At 40.2% G+C, this 23,857-nt stretch overlaps 1 protein-coding gene across 7 annotated transcripts in view; it reads right to left on the bottom strand.

Moving 5' to 3' along the window:
* The window catches only part of LOC124307502 (protein sprint), a 101,725-nt gene that overhangs the window by 61,216 nt on the left and 16,652 nt on the right, over positions 1–23,857 (bottom strand). For 4 of the 7 annotated variants that reach the window (XM_046769205.1, XM_046769207.1, XM_046769206.1 and 1 more), the window contains exon 2: positions 9,121–9,541. In XM_046769205.1, coding sequence (XP_046625161.1) covers positions 9,121–9,201 — 81 coding nt within the window. In that variant the 5' untranslated portion in view covers positions 9,202–9,541. Of the gene's footprint in view, positions 1–3,305; positions 3,347–9,120; positions 9,542–19,565; positions 19,673–23,857 lie in introns of those variants that run through there. The other 3 variants (XM_046769213.1, XM_046769212.1, XM_046769215.1) reach the window with 3 other exon arrangements.

Genomic DNA, 23,857 nt, shown 5'->3' with positions numbered 1-23,857 from the left:
TTTGGCGAATCGTATTTCTTCCAATTCGATTTAATTGTTATCCACGTACATATCGCGCACCGGAAACTGCAATTATAATGCTTTGGTAAAGCAGTCAAAAAAAATCCTCGTTAGTCGAAAATTTATCACACACGCCGAAATGAAATTTCAATCATCGTTTGAAGAGAAAATTTCGTTCCTATTCAATAAACGTAAACTGGGAAAAACCCGCGAGGAACGACGAGGAGAAGATCAGCTGAGCTCAGCGTAATACCCAACCTAACATCTATCGGGTCCGTTGATATCTTCTTCAACCGAGTTTTTCCTCCTTGGGTTCAAACTTTACCGCGACTCTTGTCAATTTTCCAGGCGGATAGAAAATTCACAAAGGGTGTCAGAGGAAGAGTGAGACAGAGAGAGAGAAAGAGAGAGAGAGAGAGAGAGAGAGAGAGAGAGAGAGAGAGAGAGAGAGAGAGAGAGAGAGAGAGAGAGAGAGAGAGAGAGAGAGAGAGAGAGAGAGAGAGAGAGAGAGAGAGAGAGAGAGAGAGAGAGAGAGAGAGAAGCACGCATATACGTATGTATGCATATAACATCTGCGGGGAAGTACTGGGTACATATTTGCATAGCGTCACCGTAGTTCAAATCTGGAAAATTAAAGAGTTCGTCCCTTCCATGGAGTGGAGGAATCGCATTTCCAGAGTAAATATTGAATATACCTACCCACGATATCTGATAAGGGTTCATTCTCGATATCGGAGAAATGAAGATGAAACAAGTGTTATAAAGGAGATTTTCGTATCGTGACACGTATTATGCACATCATGCAACGTACGATGTTAAATTTTTAACCCCGGAAATATAAATCATCTACAACAATGACAAATAATCTGATACAGTTTCGAAGAACTTTTACATACGATACTTTTCATGGACGTATTTAAAGAAAAAAAAATGTCTTCTACTTTAATATAATCATATGTGCCTTAAATATTGATTTTCTGCGTGCTGCTAATTAGGGAAAGAAAAATAAAGCGTAAAAATACGTTAAATTCTTAAGAAACTCGACAATTCGGTGCTGTGTTACGAATACACCAATAATTAATCGATACACCTACGACGTATATGCACGTACTCATACTACATATACTTAGATATATGTTGCATGAACCTAAGCTTTATCACCTCGCGGAATGTATAATACAAACGTAGGAACGGAGTAAATATCGATCGTAGTAAAAGACAAATAAACAAAAAGGGGAGAATAAAAAACGAAAAATAATTCTGAAAAAAAAAGAAATCCAAAGAAAACCAACGAGAAGTAAAGCGAAGCGAACTGAACGGCACTCAACCAACGAGCCAACCAACCTCGCGTCTTTATCCTTTACCTACTTATGTACGAAAGGTATGTACCTATGTACATAGGTACATACACACCTCTCCGTACAGATTTTTATTCCTTATACAAAATACAATAAAACCAAGATAGTTATCGGTACTGGCACAGCTCTTTCCGTAGGTAGGTACATTAAACGGGAAAAATCGATACGCGTAGTTATTTCACGAGCATTGAAACGAGCTCTCACGGATGAGCTGCAAGCAAGCTGATGCTTACAACGTTATATATATATATATATACATGTGTGGTGTGTGTGTGTGTGTATTGAAGGATCTGGAGCAAACGCATTAACCGGCATGAAGGATGAAGGAAAGATAGCGAAAAAACGAGCAAAGAGCAAGAATAAAAGAAAGCAAAAAGGAAATACGACCAGGAAGAGAGAAGGAAGAAGGAAAAATCAAGCTCGAGTTCAGTTTTATATACGGTTAGTTGAGTACTGAATGCGTTTAGCCTGTACTGTGTAAATGTTCAGTATCGAAACAACTAAATTCGAATTAAAGTTTGCAAATTTTGTTATTTTTGAGAAACTTCAATCCCATAGTTAAGGGCATACATGTACCTAGTCAACGTCTTACGATCTGTTGAAAAATGGACGTGTAATCACTTTTCGTCGAATGCGATATCCTTCGGTATTACAGTAATACCGATGCACTTTGAGTTGGCTTCGAAATATTCATTCCTCAAAATTGATATTCCCCGACCACGCGTGCTTTTGTCATTTTCGTACATGTAGTGACAGCTGTCTAATGACGACGTTATAATGAGAGGATATGGATTTTATGCACGAGTCTGCGTGCGTGTGTGCGTGTGTGTCCGCACCCTGACATATGTATATATGTATATATCGAGAGAGTCAGAGTGAGCCAAGCCGTGTGGTGTTCTTTGCGTGACTCATGTGAACACTGAACCAGAAAGCCCCAGCCGAAACGGTTGGTTGACTACGGTTGTAGGCAATGTATTATACATCTATACATACATAGATACGAACACGTATATGGAAAACTTTAAGAGACACACGACTTGTGTGCCGTACAACCAACCTTTACATTATAACGCATACTAGGTACAAGAAGAGAAAGGGAAGGAACTCTAATGGAAAACGTTTGTGTTCTTCCTTGCTGCGGGGAATTTCTAATTAGCAATTAGCTGAGATGATTGCTTGTCGTGTGGACAGAGTCTATCTATCGAGAGCCGGTGAAATACGATGGACGAAGGACCGCAGGGGTCAATAAACGAAATACGAGAAAATTCGAATCCGCATTCACGTGCATGCAGCTGAATTATAATTCGGCAAAATTTCCACCGTTTGCCAATAATTGACGACGAATTTTTAATTAAAATTATCGAGGTACGGACAGTAAAACAAGATAAGTATTCGACACGGTCAATCAGCCGGGAACATGACCGACGGTTCGACCCTCTTGGAAACTCCTTGAATTCAACGGTCCAAACGGTCGCGCACGCCCATTTCAATTGATCAATCGAAGCGTCAACGTTCGGCAGAAACCACGTCGATCATCCGAGGGACAAGCATCATCTGCATTGGACGCGGCAATAATTGCGGAACAAATTGTGTCCAAGAACACGGAGAGAATACAAAAGTAGATTTTACTAAAAACTGTAGGAAAAGCGAGAGACACGCCAGGTTTTTTGGTAAAATATACTTTGTAAAATCTGTTGCATTTATAAAAATAAAAAAATATAATTGACATGGTTAGTTTTTTACCTAAGATCTTTATGTGTCCCTCTTTTCCAGAAATTTTAAGTAAAATTTGATCATTTTTTTCTCTCCATGAAGATGTAATATTATAATCGAAGCATCGAGGTATCGTGGATCGATGTACCAGCGATAGAGCAAAAACATCAAGAAAAAAAACACACGCACACACATTTATTTATAGGGGGTGTAAAAAGATGACATTATACATACGCCGTAAGACATGTCGAATCAGCAACAGTGTAGATTATAATTAATTCGCTTTGTTCCCCTGCAACAGCAGTCATGATATTTCTAAAACACTCGAGCTTTATTACCACACACTTCACTTTGTTCCAAGAGAGAAATAGCGCGAGAAAGAAAGAAAGAGAGAGAGAGAGAGAAAGAAAGAGAAGAACTTACCGAGAGAGCACTTCATAACTGCCCGACCACGCACACCGACTATAGGCACACTCGAATTAAAATGGTTCACTGAAACTCATTCTCTCGAATAAAATAGATTAGGTCCAATAAACGCGTGTATGCAGTCATTCACTCATTGGCCTGCCTGCCAGTCCTTCATTCCACGCAGGCAGCGACGAATCTCAAGACTGCCGACTCTTCTCTCTCTCTCTCTCTCTCCCTCTCTCTCTCTCTCTCTCTCTCTCTCTATTTCTCATCTGCCTGACGAGCTATTACACGAGAATAATCACACCGCCTTGATTCACCGTCTATTCGCAGCACAACACTGTCTGAAAATTTCCAGAACACAACTTCGGCTCGAAACCGTCGGTAGTTTTTTCTTTTTTCCTTCGACGCAATTTTCAACCTTTCACTCGAAGACACTTCTGTAACAGTGTCACTTTGTCGTTCGTGCAACGCTTTAAACTCACTGCCAGATGTATGTGTGTGTTTGTCTGGATGTGTGCTTTTAGGACCCGAGGTCTAAGATCTGTTTTCCATCCGACTATTACGCATCGTGCAAGCTGCGGCAGCCTGTAAGCAATGAACTTCTTTCAACGTCGAGACGAGCGATCGTTTTCACGATTAGGTGAAAAAAATTTGCCTTTAATCGTGACGCCCGGTATCGCTCGAGTCTAAGCTCAAATTGCAAGGGTATTTTTTAAAGCACCAAATTCACGGATTACCGCAGTTTCGCCCGCATTATTCAGGCACCGATTTTCACTAAATTTTCGAAAACGTTTGTGAAACTTACTACGTTAAAAAATTGAACCTCGACCTGCTTCTGCTGGCCAAAATGTTACGTATACTATTAATTTTTACACCGTAATTACGGCCACATTTACTGCGCCCTGTTTGTACCGCCGCCACGCCGTATGGGCATTATATAAAGTTTCAACGTCCGGTTAGCGACATGTGGCTCTCACAAAAGACGGTTCTGTACTGACCAAACTACGTGTACGGAACGATAAAACTACACCGCTTTCGTCGAAACTTTTCTCCATACATCGGTTCCTCGGCATTACTTACCTATAGTATACCTGTATAACATAGGTAAGCAGTGCGAGAGATAATTTCTATTAGCGCGTATTACTTTGTTCGGATCCATTTTTGCACTCCCTTTTTTTCCTCCTTTGCATTACGTTGAAGGACGAGAAACTTTTTCCTTACTCCTGATCCGAATACTTTTCCCTTCCTTGGAATCAAACTTTTTTTTTTTTTGTTGCTGTTAATTTTTCTTCGCGATGAAAGATGCAACGATACTTCAAATTCGTTTTTCTTCAACAATTTCGAGCCTGTTCAGCTGTCACAGCACAGAAACCGAACCCTGGCTGTCCGGCCAAGATACCTGCATGCAACACACGGCCTGCAGAGAGCGTGTAAAAATGCAGCTGATAAGCGAGCCGTGTGTGACCGGAGATAAACGGAGGTGCAGTCAGGGTGTTTGACCGTGCGGATCGCGGCCGACGATATTATCAATGCCGAGTCAGTAGAATAGAAGCGTGTTTATTTTCCATCGAGAGGGTTTTGGATCGATCGTCGAATGAGCTGGGTACATTATCGCGCAATGATCGCGTGGGAATCTAATCCGATAAAATGAACGCCGGACAAATCCGATAAAGTATTACACACGACGTGACACGATTCGAGAAAATTGAATATGATACCTGACGATGATAAACGGTCAGTCTAGTGATAAATACTAATACGCGTCGCACGGGTTATACTGTTGGTGATCGTTACCGTATCACTTTGTCGTTAGCTATAGTTATCGTATAATATTTATGGATAAGGACTGAAGGGGATTAGAGAAAAGAATAGAACAAAATACAAGCAATTCCAGTTTGAAAAACACTCGCGAGATCGTCGTAACGCGTTGAACAGATCGCTCAGTCTCATGGAAACTTGATGCAGGACACAATTTTGTATCCAATGTGTTGCTCCGAGAATCGATATTACCTACCTCCACGTACAACATTGCTATAGCAACACTCGATCAAAACATCTGCAAATATGAATATACACATGTACAGCGCGAATTGCTAACGACGGAATGATCCGTCGTCTGTTAAAAATTGAATGCGCGTGCGCTACAATCCGAGAGCAGTTGTTCGTCAGGTTGGCCAACCGTCACGAACGCAACTTCAAAACTTTTGACAGTTGGCGCTGGAAGTTCTGCTCAACACCGACGGATGTCAAAATTTTTCAGGTTAAATACATCGCGGCGAGCTGTCGTTCGAATTTATGACGGTTGGCTACCCTGGCAAACAACTGCTCTCGGCTTGTAACGCGTGCGCATTAAACTATAGCCATTCTGTCGTTAGCAATTCACTCTGTATAACGAGTACATTCAAATTCTCGCGAAGTTGCAAGATCAATTCAAGTTCCGCCAATTATCCAATTCTAAAATCCGTCAAGGATCTCGGCGCGGAGGAAACGTTGTAATTTACGTGTGTATATGGAAAACAACAGATAAAATCGGCCAAATGTTTTTGGTTATTTTCAAAGAAATTTTTGCTCGAAACCGAACGAACGATGGGAGTCGGAAGTAAAGTGACAGCCTCGAAGCGCCTGCGAGTGAGGCAACCGGATAATCGCGTAAACAAGGCAGCGTTCAGCCTCTTGGGGGCCATTCGACGACGTGACTCTCGATTCTGACGGGCTGATTCAGCTGCTGCTGCTGCTGCCGCGGGATAATTTGAAATCGTAGTCTATCGTAGATTTTGCACTGACTTTTAGCACCAAAAGGGTCGGTGGTTTACCACCATGACGGGTAACGCGCTGGGAAATAATTTAGCACCGTTTTAAGTTGATTGGACCAAGAATTTATGTTCGCTTAGCAAAAAGAGCAAGGAAGGAAGGAAGGAAGAAAAAAAAAGAAACGCGTGATATACCTGTATACACGCATAGGGGAAAGAGCAAAGAGGAAGAGAAGGAACGTGGAAAAAAAAAGAGGGAAAAAAATCCCTCGAGCCGCTCCGCGCGAGATGTGCTCGCCCCTAACTTTCTAAAGGAGGGTAGTTTAACTTTTGAGAGATATATCTGCAGCCTGTCTTAGGTAGGTACCGACCCAAAGATCCTCACGTGGCCGCCGCTTTGCGGTAAAATATATACGCCCAGCAGAGAATATCAGTGAATTTTCTGCCGTCTTTATATTTATAAATTTTCTTCACCGTTTCTTCGTACATTTCATTTCTCGAAATCGCGTTTTTTCTCTGTTATCTGGATTATTCGACCATCAGATATACTTAAATTTTCTATAAATTACTATACGTATAGCGGTAGAATTATTTGCGCTTATAAACTTGCGGCATTTCAACATTAAATTATATTTCCCAAAGTTTGAAGGGAGATTCGCTGAGAGCAGGGCTTGCTAGACTATTTTGAGTAAATGCACGAGGAGCGAAATATGCAAATTGAATTTAAAACTTGCAAATCGTCCCTCCTTCTCACGGCCCTTTTCGAACGACCGTCGATCCCCGTTGCAGACGATATAATTGATTGAAAATTCACAAAAACGAACTTCTTCAAAGTGAGTAACCCGTGAAGGCTTCAAAATAACTGCATACGGAATGCAGCGGTTAGCGCATGTGTCTCGTATTTTTTTTTTTTTTGTAACTGCGTATTTAACGTTTTTTCTTATCCTGCAGTTTGTCTATACCGTGGAAAATGAAGGTGAAAACATGAAATAAGTCGACCTTTCAATGAAAAAAAATACTATTAACATGGCAACTGGAGAGTTAAAATAAAAAAACATTTTAAATGCTGGGACAGGGAGAAAAAAATAAACAGAAATAAGCTGATTGATTATCACGCGAATAAGGCGAATGACCGAATCGAAAAAGAGTATACATTTTTTTTTGAAACAGTGAGGCGAAAATCATAACCACATGTATAATCTATGCACATAACGAGATGATAGAAGAGGTTGCAGCATTAATCAAATTTTGAAAATTGTTCTCCGCCGTTGGGGCGTGACGTGACCGGAAATGAGAAGGATCCTTCGAATGCATTAATTTTTCATGAAATATGATTTTAACCCCCCTCTCTCTCTCTCTCTTTCACCCAGCCGGCATTTACATTAGCAGTCAAGACCACTCGCGAAATATACCCTAAAATGGCAGAGCCCTGCAGCTGTAGATACGCGTATACATACATACATAAACATAATACTGTAGGTATATCGTGTATACATGGATATTATTACACCCTAATCTATGCATGTGTATTGTGTACACGGATGTGGAAAAGTCATCGGTCACGTTCAGGGCGAACCGGTCGTGCAAGGGGGAGTTGAAAATGGAAAATGTCACCTTATCCCTCTTAAAACATCCCGTCGCCTCTGACAAGAGATTGAGGAGGAAAAGGAGGAGGATGTCAGATACGGTAGAGATGCCACGCAGTGAATCCCAAAAGAACCGTGCAGATAGAAAGTTTCCAAGGTATCAATTGTACATGTATCTGTATAATACATAATACACCGTATGCATCCACGTTCACCTATCCGTGAAGAAAAATTACATTACATACAAGACGGTAGATTTATAGATGTTGCACACACGATGTGTCCGTGTCTCGTTCAAAGAATAAAATCCAACTTATTCGTGCCTATCGCAAGAAGATACCTGTTAGAAAATAAGAGAGGGTAAAACGTCGCCACGCGCCGCAACGAAACGTGAAACAAAGTGCAATAACGCGTAGCTACACCGAACAATTTTCCCGAACAGTTAGCGAAACATCGAGAGCACGACGTCGTATATACTAGTTACAGAATATTGCGAAAAAGTATGTACGAAATAACAAGAGATTTTATATTTTATACATACATATATTGTATATATATATATATATATACCGGCCGTACAGAGCGGCGTTACGATCCTCTATACACCAGCAATAAAACAATTTAAACCCTATCGCTGTGTTCGTTTGCAATGCAGTGTTTGTGTCGCACGAGCCTGTATACTGCACCTTTCCTCTTATTGCACCCTCCACGTATACTACGAATATTGTAATATTATCTAAATGCGGGACGAGAGTGAAAAGAAAAAAAGGAAATACGAAAAGGAAAAGAAATGGAAAAAGTCCTCTACACTCAAGGAAAGAAACAAACTGCAATAAAACTAGGGAGGAAAAGAGCAGGCAACGTGCGGCAACGCTGGTATATATATAACAATGACACAATGTATAAAACGAACAACTATATCTACGTATATGTATTATATATACATGTTTATGCGAGGGGCGAAAAAGTTTTAAAATTACTTGAAGGGTAATAATAATAATAATAATAATAATAATAATAATAATAATAATAATAATATTAAATAATTGCTATTTCACTTTTGAACATAATATAATATCACATGCGGCGTTTTGTTTCATCTTTAAAAGTACCTAATAAATTACCCAACGAATTTTATCTTCTAGTAATTCAACTATTTCGTCACGATAATTAGATGTACTTTGACAATCGACCGCGTGTGAATCCGCGAAGGCGATTGAGTCCACTTAATCTGATTCTAACATCTTTATAAGCGGCTTAAATGGAGCGAGATGATTGGTATCGATTTATCTATTCACTCACCACCAAATAGCTCGAAGCGTTGCTCCCCGTCGACTCCCTTTTTCTCTGCGAAGAATAATCCCTCTGCAGTAGAGACGTCATCGTTCGGACGTACGTCTAACGTACATATGTGTAGGAAGACACGCGAGGCGAAGAGAAGAATTTTTTTATGAAGAAATACGCGGTAAAGTGAGAGAAAAAAAGAAACGTGAAGGAAAATGTCATCCGATTTTTTTCGTTTTCTTTTTTTTCTTTTTTTTTTGTCTTCATACATTCGCACTGTCAACCGCGATTTCTCACTTTCGTCACTACTCGTATCATCTTCTTCTCATTCCTATTCTTTAGTTTCTCACTATATCGAATCCCCGTATCTTCAAGCTGTTTCTACAACACTGATTTCGATGCGGGAATACGTAGATCGGCTGCCCGTATCGTCGGTGATCTGAAAGTACATACAAAAACAATGGTCATCAATTATATTATTTTCCACAGCCAGTATAAAGAGCCCAGTTTTCCAGGCACGTTACGCATATGCGGTACATCATATATATATATACATATATGCAATGGTACGCCATGTATCGATTACAAGTACGAGCTAATGCGTTAATCTGTCGGGGACAGCTGTGTTTTGGGGAAAACGCGATAAGCAGAGTTGTAGCCTACAGCCTGGTAAAGTAAGGCATTTACGTATACATGTATACATTTATGCATATATACATATGTAATACGTGTAGAGCTTATCGCTGTCACGGCTAAACAATGGAAGGTTAATATTCACAGTCGACTTGTCGTTTATTATTTTGCTATCGCGGCACGCGCCGTTAGAGAAAGAAAGGAATACCCGCTATCTAATGTATTGTATCAATGCAGGCCAAACTATGATTCAGCAATCGCGTGGCGTCCAAAGAAAGACCTTTGGAAAACATCGATTTTTAGATAACTCTACGATAAATCCGTGGAATAATCCAAGATAATTATTCAGGTCGTACGATTATATTCACAAATTTGAGTCGTAATGTAATTAGGTGAATTTAAATTTTTATTTTTTTTTAAACATTATAGTCTTTCGCGAGCTTCTTCTTGTATTGAGGAATTGTAGCATTTCACAATGAATAGATGATCTTTAATCTACGATGTAAAAATTTTCCTCTCCTACAGCAAGTATGTCACATTTTCTCATATCTTCCAAGCTTTATTCTTTTCTACATTAAGACACTGAAGTCTGACAAGGATAAACAGAGGTTTTTGTTACATATTCTTCAGATATATGTGTAATTTTTTTTCTCTCACTACCGTATCTCGTACTATATTTACTTGTACTAACTTAAACTGTAGCATTAATTTTACATTGTTGGAACAATCAATTAATTCTAATCCCTTGTTCAACTGAAACAAAATTTAGCGAATACGTACAGATTACATGATGCAATAACAGAAAATGTAGTATTTGCAACGATAATCACATCGACGATACTTGAACCTTTTTCGTAACGACACAAATATTTTTTTAGTAACTATTGCACTCATACACGTGTCGTGAAAACGTGGTTAAACGATGATTTTCGTTTCACCGTTTCGTCACGTCGCGTCAGCGTAACTATCTTCAACATCGTTTTATCGGCGTGTAAATGTAAGATATCCGTGACCAGTGCAGGTAACGTACGATTCAGCGGCGTGGGAATCAAGGATATTCGAAGATTGAATTCTTCTCATGACGTACGACGCGGCGAACAGGTATACGATAACACAACACGAATCTTACGCCGTCACAAGGTATATACGCGTTAACAAAGCCTCGAGGCGAACGGCGGATGAAATAGGATAGAATGGAGATAAATAGCGGTTCAGAAGGTGTCTCACGATCGAATACCTGGATCGAAGGAGTGGTAATAATACCCACAAAGGCACACAAGCAGCGTTTAAACATCGGATACGAATGGACCACGCGGCCGTTACGGCGTAACGGAGAGGAAGAACTTCGAGTCATGAATTATTTGGCAACACAGCGAGACCAGCGAAACGGAACTGTAACACAAATGGAAAACACAACTTCTTTTTCCTTTTTTTTGTTGTTTTTTTTTTTTTGTTTTCCTTTTTTGTCGTTCTCTTCTTCTTTTCCTTAACGCTGATCAACCGCGACTCAAACTCGCATAGCACGCATCACAAAATTATATCGAACCGACACCGGCTTCGTTGAAACGTACACCTACGAAGCTTCTAGCTTATACGCAATTCCACTCATTCGCTCTCTCCCTCTCACTTCCTCCCGTGACTTGAAAGACAAACAGGAAGTTACGTGCCGTTATCGTCTTCTTCTTAGTTAACCAGAATACGAACCGAGAACAACGAGCTGCGGATGTTTCCCGCGGAATTCGTAATCTCGAAATTGAAAGATCGCGCGATTTGTACATGTACGTTAGATATGCGGCACCGAGGCGCCTAGGCGGGATAATAATTTTACTTTTCAAATCTGTACGGTGTAATTGATCGATCTATTTCCTTTTGTATACCTATACACGTATAATTGTACCTATACAGGCGTGTATACACCTAAAAATCCATTCCGTTTTCATCGGAAGTTATAAATATCTGCCAAAAGATTAAATTCAATGAATACCACGCGACAGGGGATGAAAATCACCCTCGGCCGGCTGCGAGCCTGGATTTATGACTTTGCGCGGCTCATCGAAAATTCATATAATACGCGAAGCTATGTGGCTTTTCCAAAATACGTATAATATGTATGTATTATCGATATATAGGACAACGCCTCGCGCTAATCGGATAATTAGTATTCAGCAGGGCTGAGAGGAACAATATTCCTCTCGTTCGCTATTCCGCAGATCGCTAACTCTGTACCTACGTAGGTATAAGGGGAGGAATACACCGTACATGTAGGTACGTATATCGCACGCCTAGCATAGCGATGGCAGGGAAGTTCGGCTCTCGAGTTACACAACAAATTTACGTTAGACTCGATTAAAATCAAACCCGTTGCACGTGTTCCGCGCTTGATTACTTAATTACAATATGACGTCACCGTAGCGCGATTCGTCTCACGAGTGACAGTCGCGTTTAATCTTGACAAGCTGCAAAGATCTTTCGAGATACGACTCGAGAAAGATTTGCGAATCTAGGTATAATCCATACGTAACCGCTACACGCGGAACGAGCGCGCGTAGAAAGAGAGAGAACGGAAATTGACGTGAGAAAAAAAGGGATTGTCAAAAGATTTGAAAAGCAATTATACCGACGAGGCAATTCTACTACCGCAGTCCGTATATAAGTTAACGTCAAGATAAGCTCGGAAAGTATTCGATTATCGAGGCAATAAAACGCTCGACCCAAACAAAATTCAAACAATCATATACATATACATTTACATGTGTATATACAAACACACACACGGTGCGACTTTATCTATCATCTCGCGACTTGGCCGCGGGGTTAAATTTGTCTTTGATTTTTCGTCGTTATACGCACGAGTATGTGGAGCTGTACGTTAGAGCCACACACAATTAAGATAAGAACTAATTTATGTCCTTTCCACTTTGACGCTTTTCTAGACTTCTTGTACACACAGGCTTTCTCTTATTTTCCCCTATAAATAGATAATCGCGAATCCGTGTAACTGAGATAAAAAAAAAAAGTCTCGTTCCAATTCCCTTCTTACCAAAGGTACACAACACAGCCATTCGGCATGTACAAATACACAGGTACGTGTTCACTTCGTATACAAGCCCTTACAGATTTTCGAGGGCCAACCTTTGTTCATCGAATCGAGTATAACTGTTTTCTTTTTTCACTTCTTTCTAATTAACCGCGAGATCTTTCATTCAGGCGAAGAAATTAACGACCGACTTGTTTCGACATTTCCACCTTTTTTTTTTTTTATTTTTGTTTTAATTTTTTTTTTTTCTCGTCTTCCAGTATAGAAATATCCTCGCACAGAGTTTTAATTCATTCGGTATTCACATCGCGTGTTTTCGCCACCGGCGGTTATCACGAAAGAATAAGAGATAGAAGTAGAGAGAGAATAAGGAATATACATGATACAGAAAAGAATTATTATTCCTCAAGGCAAAACTATCCGTCGATCGCTGTTGTAAGCTGCACAAGCAGGATGCAAAAGTATGTATGTATTTATGTGCATTATCGTATAGCTGGTCGGATAGATAATGAACGACTTCCGGCCGAGCGAGTATTTAAAATTAACAGCTGCGTGACAGCGAATTATCTCAATTTCTTCCCGTAATAAATCGCCGACGGTACCGAATTAAGCTCGGATATCTTCGAACATGTGCGAGACGCCCGCAGGAGCTAAAAACGTGATCGAGGAATCGATGATCATTGAGATCCTCCTCCTATGCTGTTCTCTCTCGCATTGCAATAAGCGAGGGAAATTTTTTATTTTTGTTTTTTTCTACGCCCTTAAAGACGCGTGCTTGTGGGGAAAAAAGCGGGGTGAAAAGGGACCGAAAGGACGAAATAGCGCATGGACCGAATGGCCGCAACGCGGAAAGAAAGTCCACGGGAAAAAGGGGAAAAGAAATCTCAGACTTTCTGCGACTCTCGACTAGACAGCAGCAGCAGCAGCAGCAGCAGCGAACCGTTGTCATAATTTTATCTTGTCACTTCCGAAAATTGTACGTTTCTTCCGCAAAAATTATTACACCAATTTGCTATTTTCACGCTTCTTGTGTGCCGCGCGACGGGTGCGGTCGCGAAAATATTTCCACGATACCATCAACCGGAAAATGAAGTGCCCTCTTCTCTCTTCTCGCGTGGAAATAAAATCCCTGAAAATACCCTCGTATGTGCTTGCGTTTCTATACATATATGTAGTATACACACACACACTTACGCACCGTATCTATACGTGCACGTATGAGCTTGAGGCCGGAATGAGATCATAAGCTGGTTGTCCTCTCTAACGAAGTTCAACGTCTCTCTGTACGACTCTTGCGAATTCCCCAATTATATCGTTGTTATATATTCCTCAAGACGAAGATAGAGAGTGAGAGAGAAAGAGAAAGAGAGAGAAAGAAAGAGATTTAGTTATGCAACGTAAATGACGTCAATGTATTTCTTGCCCCCTTTTTTTATTTCCCAGATTTAAACGGGCAGAAGCAGCATAGAATAATTCGCCACAAGGATCGACATAATTTCGGTAATTATATACATATATATATATACAATATCGTGTAATTGAATTTGCTTGATATTTCGTGATTCCAGTTTTTTACTGCTCAAACATCCTTTTCCCATTCCCCTATATTTCTCAAGTGCCGAGTGAAGAATTAATGATTAAAAAAGAGGTCTCTTACTACCGCAGATTCGTGGCTGCAGTCGCAAAAAAGCTGATTGATTCATTATAGTTCATATACGCGAGAGATGTGAGATGCGAGTGTGTAGATATGCATGTAAAAAGTGTTTCGATTAATTCGTTGTAAGAAAATTCGAGTGGATGCAACAAATTGACGGGTACCGACGACTATCCGAAGGCAGAGCTCGCGCTCGCGCGCGTTTGTATGTGTGTGTCTATTTGTTTTCTTCTTTTTCTAGAAACCACATAAATTAGCATACGAATTTTCCGGCGAGCGTGTTGGAAAATTTTCGAGATGGCAGAGGGCCCCCGCCGAGTTGCGAAGGGTCGAGCGAATTAGCATGCCCGGAAACTTCAGACCTTTTCATTTGCATATTACTCAAGCATCGAGGATGTACCAACGCAATTACGGGTCCATGCAGCGTGAGTCACGTGCAGCGTGTTGATATTTGTGTGCGAGTCGAGTTATTGTAAAGCGGACGGATGTAAGGAGCGAGAGAGAGAGAGAGAGTGAGAAGCAGATTCTTTTTTCAACACAATTTCTCTCTACTTATATGTATATACTACAACATAAGTGGGTATAAGATTTCGTGCATACAATTTTCAAGATTCTCCGTAAAACAGCGGCGTCCGAAATGACGCCGATGACGCGAATTTCTGCAACATACCCAGTATGAAAATAGAAATGCGTAAACCTGCATGCACGAGAAATTATCAGACGGTCGACAAACTCGACGAGAGAAGAAACGAGAAGAAGAAGAACCATTGAACCGAGGCTAAATTGACTTAAACTCGTACAAAATTGAGACCCGCATCCTTCTTCCCTCGTATTCGTCCATCCAACAACCATCCTTAACACCGAGCCTTGAGGCAGCATCTTCAAGGGGCCCCTATTACTGTTCGCATCGCTCACTGCCTCACTGTCCTCTCTACTGCTATCTTTACTACTTGGGAATATTGCCACGCGATGCTTTTCATCGAGGCTATTTGCTGCGCCCACCAGCTTTGCGATTAGCCATTCGCGAGTACGTCGACTGGATGTAGGCGAGGTTTGGTTAGGATAGGTCAAGACAACTGGCTTCGAGATGCCTCCGACAAATTGGGAAAACAGTCTTACAGTTACACTTGCATGGGTTATTTTCTGGAAAAACTTCGTTTTTGAACTGATCGTGACCAAACGTCAACGATATTAATTTACATTTAGTGTATTTTACAAAGTATGAAATCATGCGTGTGGCCCCCTCTTTTCTGATCTAGTAATCATCGTAGATAAAAGACGCTTTAAGCTTTCACATGATACCAAAAAAATACGGTTTCTTCGTCAACCCGTATTATTGTAAAAGAAAGTTTTATTTCAGAGTTTAAACTGTAAACATGCGTTGCCATTAAACCATTTTTTCCCCACCTTTTAATTTCGCTGCCTGTTAATTCGCTTCATTAGCTCACGAACCTGTTTATTTTCTCTGTAACGTCGAGATCGTTACAGTATAATAATTGATCCTCGGTAATTGATAATTTTTTTCAAGACAACGATATGATAATTTGTTTAATTCTCTCCAACCGTGATTAACTTAATGGTAGAAAGAATTTTTTGGGAACGGATACGACGGTTGAAATGACGAAGCATCGAAGCCGCGACGCCGTTTGAGAGCTTTTGTAAAAGTCTGGAAGCCGACTAAACTGCAGCGCAAAGTTTAAAGTACAGGTAAGAACTCGAAGGGTCCTACGGTCACGACTCTGACCTCGTTAAACGGCAGCCTCAAATCCTGCGATATTATATATATATATAATATATATATACATAGTCAGACAAAGATCTAACTTTTAAATTGGGTTCCACCGGTCAATATTTGTACAAATTGAAAAGTTCCCGGCAACGGTTCGGCGGATCGCAGGATAAAAAAAGGTCGAGTATAAGAATAAAAATTTTCTCGACTGTTCGAAGTTATGCTCCGAGGCCAATTGATCACAACGATTTTCGGCAGCTCTCCCGGTAATTTTTTCATCTCTCCATCTCACCGATCAGGCGTTCGTCCAGGCATCGCCTAGTCGGAATATCTTTATGTCCCGAGTACAGGAAGTGATTGAAACGTCAAACGAAATGAAACGAGGCGCAAAGAAAGCACACAGCTCTGCTGATCATTCAAGATTCGTCGGGAAAAAAGTACCTGTACCTTGGTGCGCGTAAAGTAGAAAAAGAAAAAGTATCGAAGGCAGCGCTTCCTTTCATCTTCAGCAGCTGATTCAAAAGCCGGATAAGGCGATAATCGTGATTAGCGCAGGTACACACTCTGATCAGTGTGATGTGTACAGTGAATACAATACTTTCGTCGTCTCTGTTCCTTGATTTGTTAGTTTCGTTACACAGGCCTCTTCTTTTTATTATTTATTTTTTTATTAGCTCGTTACGATAAATCGGCGGCTCTGACTCAAGTTGAATAATATATATATATATACGCATGTATTCTACACAGGAATTTGACGACGCTGACGCGATCGGTGCCGGCATTTTTCAAATACTCATCAGGAATTCCTCCGACGCACGACTGCAGGCATACTGCGTACATCATCCACCTTCGGAGGAACGAACTTCTACTCATAGAAACAGATTCTTACCTTTACCGAATTTTCGCATGGTACATTTGTTCGGACTGTTTAATATAACACCAAAAAACAAAGAGAAAAAAAAACTCATCTAGATAATCAACTCGCCCAAAATATTCGAGTGTGCAGTAATTTTTTTTTTCCAGACAACCACAGCAAGACTTTATAACAAATCTTTTCCAAATTTCATAAGCAAAAAAATCATAATTCTCTCATTCGCATAAATAATAAACTAACTTTATACACAATGATACGTATAACATAGATTGTACCGAATGAATTTACGATTTATCGATTAACATGTATACGAACTTGTAATTTATCCGTGGATAAAAGTCTTTCGTGATAGCTAAAATATGAATACTCCAGGAATCAGTCGTGAAAGTAAGGAATGCAGAAATAAGACAAGGACTGCAAAATTAAGGAAACTCGTCATATTCCGTGATCGACTCATCGCATTCGTAATTTCGTATAATTTCGTTGTTTCGTTTATAGAATAAATCGGTGAGTGAACGCCTAGAATATGAGTAGGATCGATCGCTGCAGTAGCAAAATCTTTGGACCTCCTTCGCACAAAATGGAATATGGGAAAACCAGTTATCCGTTTCGCGAAGAGCAGCAGGCGGAATTCCTGTTTCCCGTACGATTCTGACCTGCTGTATTATATCGTCCTCTCGTCGAACGATTCTGTGCGGTACTTTTTCCTCAAGATAAAAGCGTCACCGGTATAAGATTAACCATTGTGTAAATATGCACTCACACGATCCTATTCCGTACATCTTGCCGATGTACTATACGTACACACACACACACACACACACATATTTGCAAAATAAAAAGAAGAACCGGAAGTTGTCGATTAACCAAGAACGGTATAACCACTCAAATTTTTATCAGGGTCAGATCCCGAGTCACGATCATGCCAGACGAAGTTAACATCCTACGACGAAAACAGATTGGGATGTACAAATTTTGAGTTCACTTTCGATGATTCCCTCATTTCGATGAATATACGTCGAGTGCAGATGTACGAGTGTAACGTACACGTGAGTGTGTAAATTGCGCGCTCATCCCAAGAATTTCTAATCGATTAGAGCGAGTAAAATCGTCGAGATATATTACTAGTAACTGTATAATCTTATACCGTCGGTGCGGAACGACTTTCAGAAGCGGGTATATTGTGAATAGAATTTCCGCCTCGCACGCGGCACGTCGCGTCGGCAGTCTCGTTAATGAAATTCAGAATGAATTTTTCCCACGAATGTGTATAATTACTCGATACAAGTACACACACGTTTATATATATATATATATATAAACTAACCGGAAGATATTACAGCAGAATCCCTGGAAGAGGTCCGTTGACTATACTCTTGTACAAACTTGGACTCGTTCTTACAGGTTTCCTTGGAGCATTGTATCTTTCGGTGTTACTGAACAAGCAAACACAATCGCTAAGACGGAACACGTGCAAAGAAGAAGAAGAAGAAGAAGAAGAAGAAGAAGAAAAGACGTTCAATTCCTCACACCGCAAGACTATAGAGAATAAACGAGACGTCGCAGTTTCAGCCTGCACATGCAACCTTGTGAAAAACGCACGTTAAACAGTTTTGTGTCATTGCCTTGATCGACACGACGTGATGATTGAATTAAATTCGAGATAAATTCATGGTATAAAGGTCGGTATAGTTTATATAAGATATCTATACGTACGTATACATATATCCAGATTCGTGGACATGCCAGTGACGTGTTATCTAGTCATGGTTTATCTTTTTCTTTTTCTCTTTCTACTTCTGTTCCCGGTGCGTCATGGACACGAGAAAAATCATCAAGAATAGATGATACAGTATAACAATAATAATAAACATAAATACCAATAAAATTTACCGTGATCATACGTATGCCCAAAAATTTCCTAATTCGATGGAAACTGTCTATGAGTCAATCAGAGATATACGTGGGTAACATATCCTTGTAAGACACTTCTAAGAATAACAATAATAATTATAGCTTCGCGAAAAGTATCATATACACGTCCCGAACATACGGTGTTAAAAACCTAATTGCGTTCTTTTACTTCGTGGTGTGCAATAATTTTGCAATACATCCAATATGCCTGGCGATAACTTTCTCTTTACGCACGATTCAACGTTGAAAAGAAAAATGCATAAATATTGGTTTAAACTACCTCCACCACTATAACATAACAAGAGTATAACCGACGGATTAAAAGTGAAGTAATGAAGTAGAAAAAGAAAAATAAAACAAATAATAGTAATTCCTTCAACCTCGAAAACGGGAATTGTTTTTTTTCAAATGAGAAAACTTAGGAGCGAACGTTTTCCCATCGCGAATAGAATATAACCTGCTAACGTGTCTCTGACTCGATTTGCATTCAAAGGTGAAAATTTGCCCGACATTGCAGAAGTTACGAGCCGGCAGGCGTTGAGCGATTAAACATTTATAGCTCGTACGCAAGCATGAAACAAGTACGAAGCACACGGTGTCGCTGACGATGAGTGCAGCTTACCCATAGCACGCGGTATTCCCAAGCAAGCCAATTCTGGTGGGAGAAGTTGATGAAAGTTGGCATCCAAATTTCAACTCTCTGCAATCCCGGCACTGTTGCACAAGATAAATTCCAAAAAGTCACTGTACGAGGAGAGACTTGCACACTGACTCACTCACTTTAAAACGAAACCTTCGCATCGCTACTCGACTGAAGTTAGACTCGCGGCAAATTTCAACTGACAAAGTGTCTGCGATTAATACTCGTATACTTCGTCGAGAGACACGTGAATCAGCGGGCCTGCGGATCGGCGACAATATCCGAGGAACCGCGGCGAAAGGTTCATCTTCCTAGTGAAAACAGCGGGCAGATATTTAGAAGTATCGAGGAAGCCGGCGCGACGCGGTCGCCAACTAAATTCAAACTAAAGTGTAGCTAACAGGAGTTGCTAGTAGGTACTACCACCACTACTACTGCTATTACTACTACTACTACTACTACTACTACTACTACTACTACTACTACTACCACTACTACCACCGCTAGCCGGAGGAGTCGAGAAGGCAATCGGTGTGACGATGCGTACGTAGACGAAAGCCTCTCTACTCTTCTCTTTTCGTCTCAACGTTCGAAGCTAACCGGAACTTTAGCATATACTAAACTCTTGGCGGTTATCGTGTAATCGTCATGTCAGCCGCGTTTCGTTTTCTTTGGTAGTTGCTGTTACCGGTGGTGGTGCTGTCTGATAGTACAGTGATTCACCCTAGTAAAATATACAATCTGTAACGCACCCTGCCCAAAGCTTGGGAGAAAAAGAAAAGAAAAGAATTAACGAAAGGGAGAAATAAAAGAACCCAACAAGTTGTAAAAACCGTTTATTAAAATATACAATATATCTGAGACGGGGCTAAAAAAGCGAGACGAAAAAAGATGGAGGAGGGGAAAAAATTAATTGCGGTTACGCGTGGAAAATAAACGTCGTTCGAATTATCGTTTTTTTTTTTGGGGGGGTTTTTTCTCAAACATTTTCTTCTCAACTTTGACGCTATATGCGCGGTTTATTACACGTTTAACAGATTGTTTAACTCGTTGAGAATTTATATTACAATATTTTTTAGCGATGTTCTTTTTGCGTTATCCGGTGAATATACAGTCAAGGAGTCGAGGTATCGCGATACCCATACAACCTGCATCTACTGTTTATCAAATTGCCGCAGAAGTGCAGAATGACGTATGTATTAAAATATATAAGTATGTATACGCGTGCGGCGTGCGTCTTAACGTACCACGTGTTTGAACTGCGTGAAAACGATGAAAGATTTACCTAACGATGGTGTTAGAATTGGGGAGCATCTAAGGGATCGGTCGGGACTCTGAACGACGACGGCCGCAGCCGATACTTAAGAAATGGAATTTATGGAAGATCTTTTTTTCCCTTCTTCGACTTTCTTGTCAGCCGAACGGCTGGATTAAATATACGTAGGCATCTCTAGGTACGTGTAACTCGCGCTTAGCTTTAGATTTACAGACTAGAAAGACAGACTTTTGCAGCTGATTTCCTATGATCTTGCCGATAGAAGGAGAGAATGAAAGAAGGAAAGAAAGAGAGAAAGATGAAAAGGAACGAGACCTCGCGTCAAGTATAAGTATACAAAGTGTCGACTCTTGAGGACGAAGTTATACGCTGGGCGGGCGAGTTTTAAGTGGTGGAAAATAAATTTCTTTCGGAGGATGTTTGATTATGCGAGAAATTTCTTCGTAGTCATTGATTACGCTGACGGTTGTTTTTTTTTTCACCTTTTTTCAGCAAGGAAAGATCAATTTTTTATTTCCGAAAAATATACGAAATATTCTACTGTATGCATACTTGAGTTGAAATTTGTTACATATTTTTGTCTTTCTCAAAGATGATTTACGAATGATTGTTCCACGGTCAAATTCTTCCAAGGCCACGTACACCTTTTGCCCTTAATTGAAAAACGGAAAATCAGGATTTACCAGATTCACGGAAAAGCCGCGGTGAAATGACAGCTAAACAGAAAACAGAAACCCCCAGAAATGTTCACTTTTTTACACGTATACATTTCGGGCTAAAAATATAATCGAATCGTACAAGTATATATGCGTGTATTACGGAAGCGCAGCTCGTGGCTGAAACCAGTTTCCTGTATAAAAGTAGCTTAAATTTTATAGACGAAAAAACCGCAACGCGACTAACGTTGGATAGACCAAAAATTTCATGTTTCTGCAATTTTTAGAGCTGAATAAAAATAAATGGAGTGAAATTAAATTAAGAGAATTTTCGCAACCCGAATGGCGAATTTATATTCAAGGTCTGCGATTCCATTTGAAATAATTTAAACAAGAATAAAATTCTACCCTCCATGGGATATCAAAAGTCGCGGTTGAACCGACTTGTATTAAGAAATTTCATTGTCATATCTTTCCGGGCGTACAAAAAGCGCGGTGTGATATTGCTCGTGTATTTTCATATCAAGATTATAATGTAATCAAGTTCCGTTGCCGTGTTATACAACAAAACGACACCGATTACCTAACATTAGGTATAACTAGTCCGGCACGCAGTCGAAAAAGTAACAGAGGATCGAGTAAAACATTATGCGCAATATTATAATGTCGTATAAACAGGAATCGATCCAACGCATAAAACAACACCACGATACATGATCCTGCAACCCTTCGAAGCATTCGCGTCATTCCCGCGTTGATAAACCAGCGGCGCAACAGCTTTAATAGAGTTTTGGGCACGAACCAAGGCGAGCTTTAAATAAAACCTGATTAACATCTGAAAGGGGCCGCTTGTTAATTCGTAATTGGGTACTCGTTTCCGGGTAAAAGTACAGTACTTTAGGTGTAGGTGCATTGCCGGGTGCCAGGTCACCTCTTCTACTCCAGTCCGACAGGGAAGTCGGCCCTTTGGAGCCCGACTAAAAGGGGCAAATTAATCGTAATTATTGTTACTCAACTCCGTTCCATGCTTCGGACAAAACATATCTACCTCAAACGCGGCAAGAGCCCGTCTCACCCTGCGGAAGGAAGTTAGTTACTGCTTCGTGTGATTTTCGTACACCGAATGACTAATCGATAATAATAACGATAATGACGATTACGACGAAGATGACGATAATAATAATGATATTGACAATGATAATGACAATGAAAACAACAACAATAATAATATCCGACCGCAGATACTTGGTCCATATAACGGTCAATTAATTATTTAAAGAATAAAATGGATGGTTAATCGCTCGATAATCGCGTGGATAATTAGACGGAGCGATGTCTGTTATATTCTGCTTGTATTACGATACGCGTCGTTAATTGTAATATAGTGTAATAATTAATGAAAGCGTGTAATACGGCTACGGTGTACGTACAGGCATATTTTATTCAAAGGTTACCATGTTCTCATGCCTCGCGGTGGCGCAGTGCTGCCCGCTTACCGTAATATGTAGTCACAATTGTTTGTATATTACGCCGAGTATAAGATACGTATGGATGCGTGTATGTATGTATATTGCCTGCGATACATTGCGGGATTGTCGAGCAAAGAAACCGGTTAATATAGGTAGGCAAAGTGTCTGCGCTATTCGCGCATCACAAAGCAGACGTTAAAATCCGCTGGCTTGTATTTTATTGCACTATTTCTCCTACGAAACATCTGCCGTAAACAAATTTTTCAGCTGAGCTCGGTAGTAAGAAAAAAAAAATTCAATATATATGTATATATATATTATATATATATATATATATATGTATTGTGCAATCATTATAATGTAAAAGGATGATAAACCTATGATTAGGCAATAAATACATTGTTCGATCTAAATTTTAATTTTTCGGTGAAACGATGGTAGAAAAACGAGCAATATTTCTGCAGACGTAGTCGACATATAACGCGGTGGTGTCTACCGATTAAAATATGCGAGTTTTATAAACGATTCTTGAATGTTTCGTGTCATCGCCAATTTGTTTGAAAACTTTTTCAACCCTACCGTACGTCCCATAAATCGTTAAGCACGACGAAAGGGCAAACCGATGAGGGAAATCCGCAGTATAATAATGTGCGGAATAGTAGAAGGGGGGCAAGAATTACGTTCGGTTTATCTGTGAATCATGGTATGCGAGTGGGTGTCGCATTCGCGCGTATACATTAAATCATAATAATTACACGTACGACGAGGAATTTCGGTGCAGTCCGAGCCGGAACAGCGAGTCCTATAATAAATACGGTAGGGCGTCCCGAAGAAGAAGAAGAAGAAGAAGAAGAAGAAGAAGAAGCAGCAGCA

Source organism: Neodiprion virginianus, chromosome 6, assembly GCF_021901495.1.
Source record: "Neodiprion virginianus isolate iyNeoVirg1 chromosome 6, iyNeoVirg1.1, whole genome shotgun sequence".
Lineage (NCBI taxonomy): Eukaryota > Metazoa > Arthropoda > Insecta > Hymenoptera > Diprionidae > Neodiprion > Neodiprion virginianus.
This window is presented reverse-complemented; position numbering and strand designations above follow the sequence as displayed.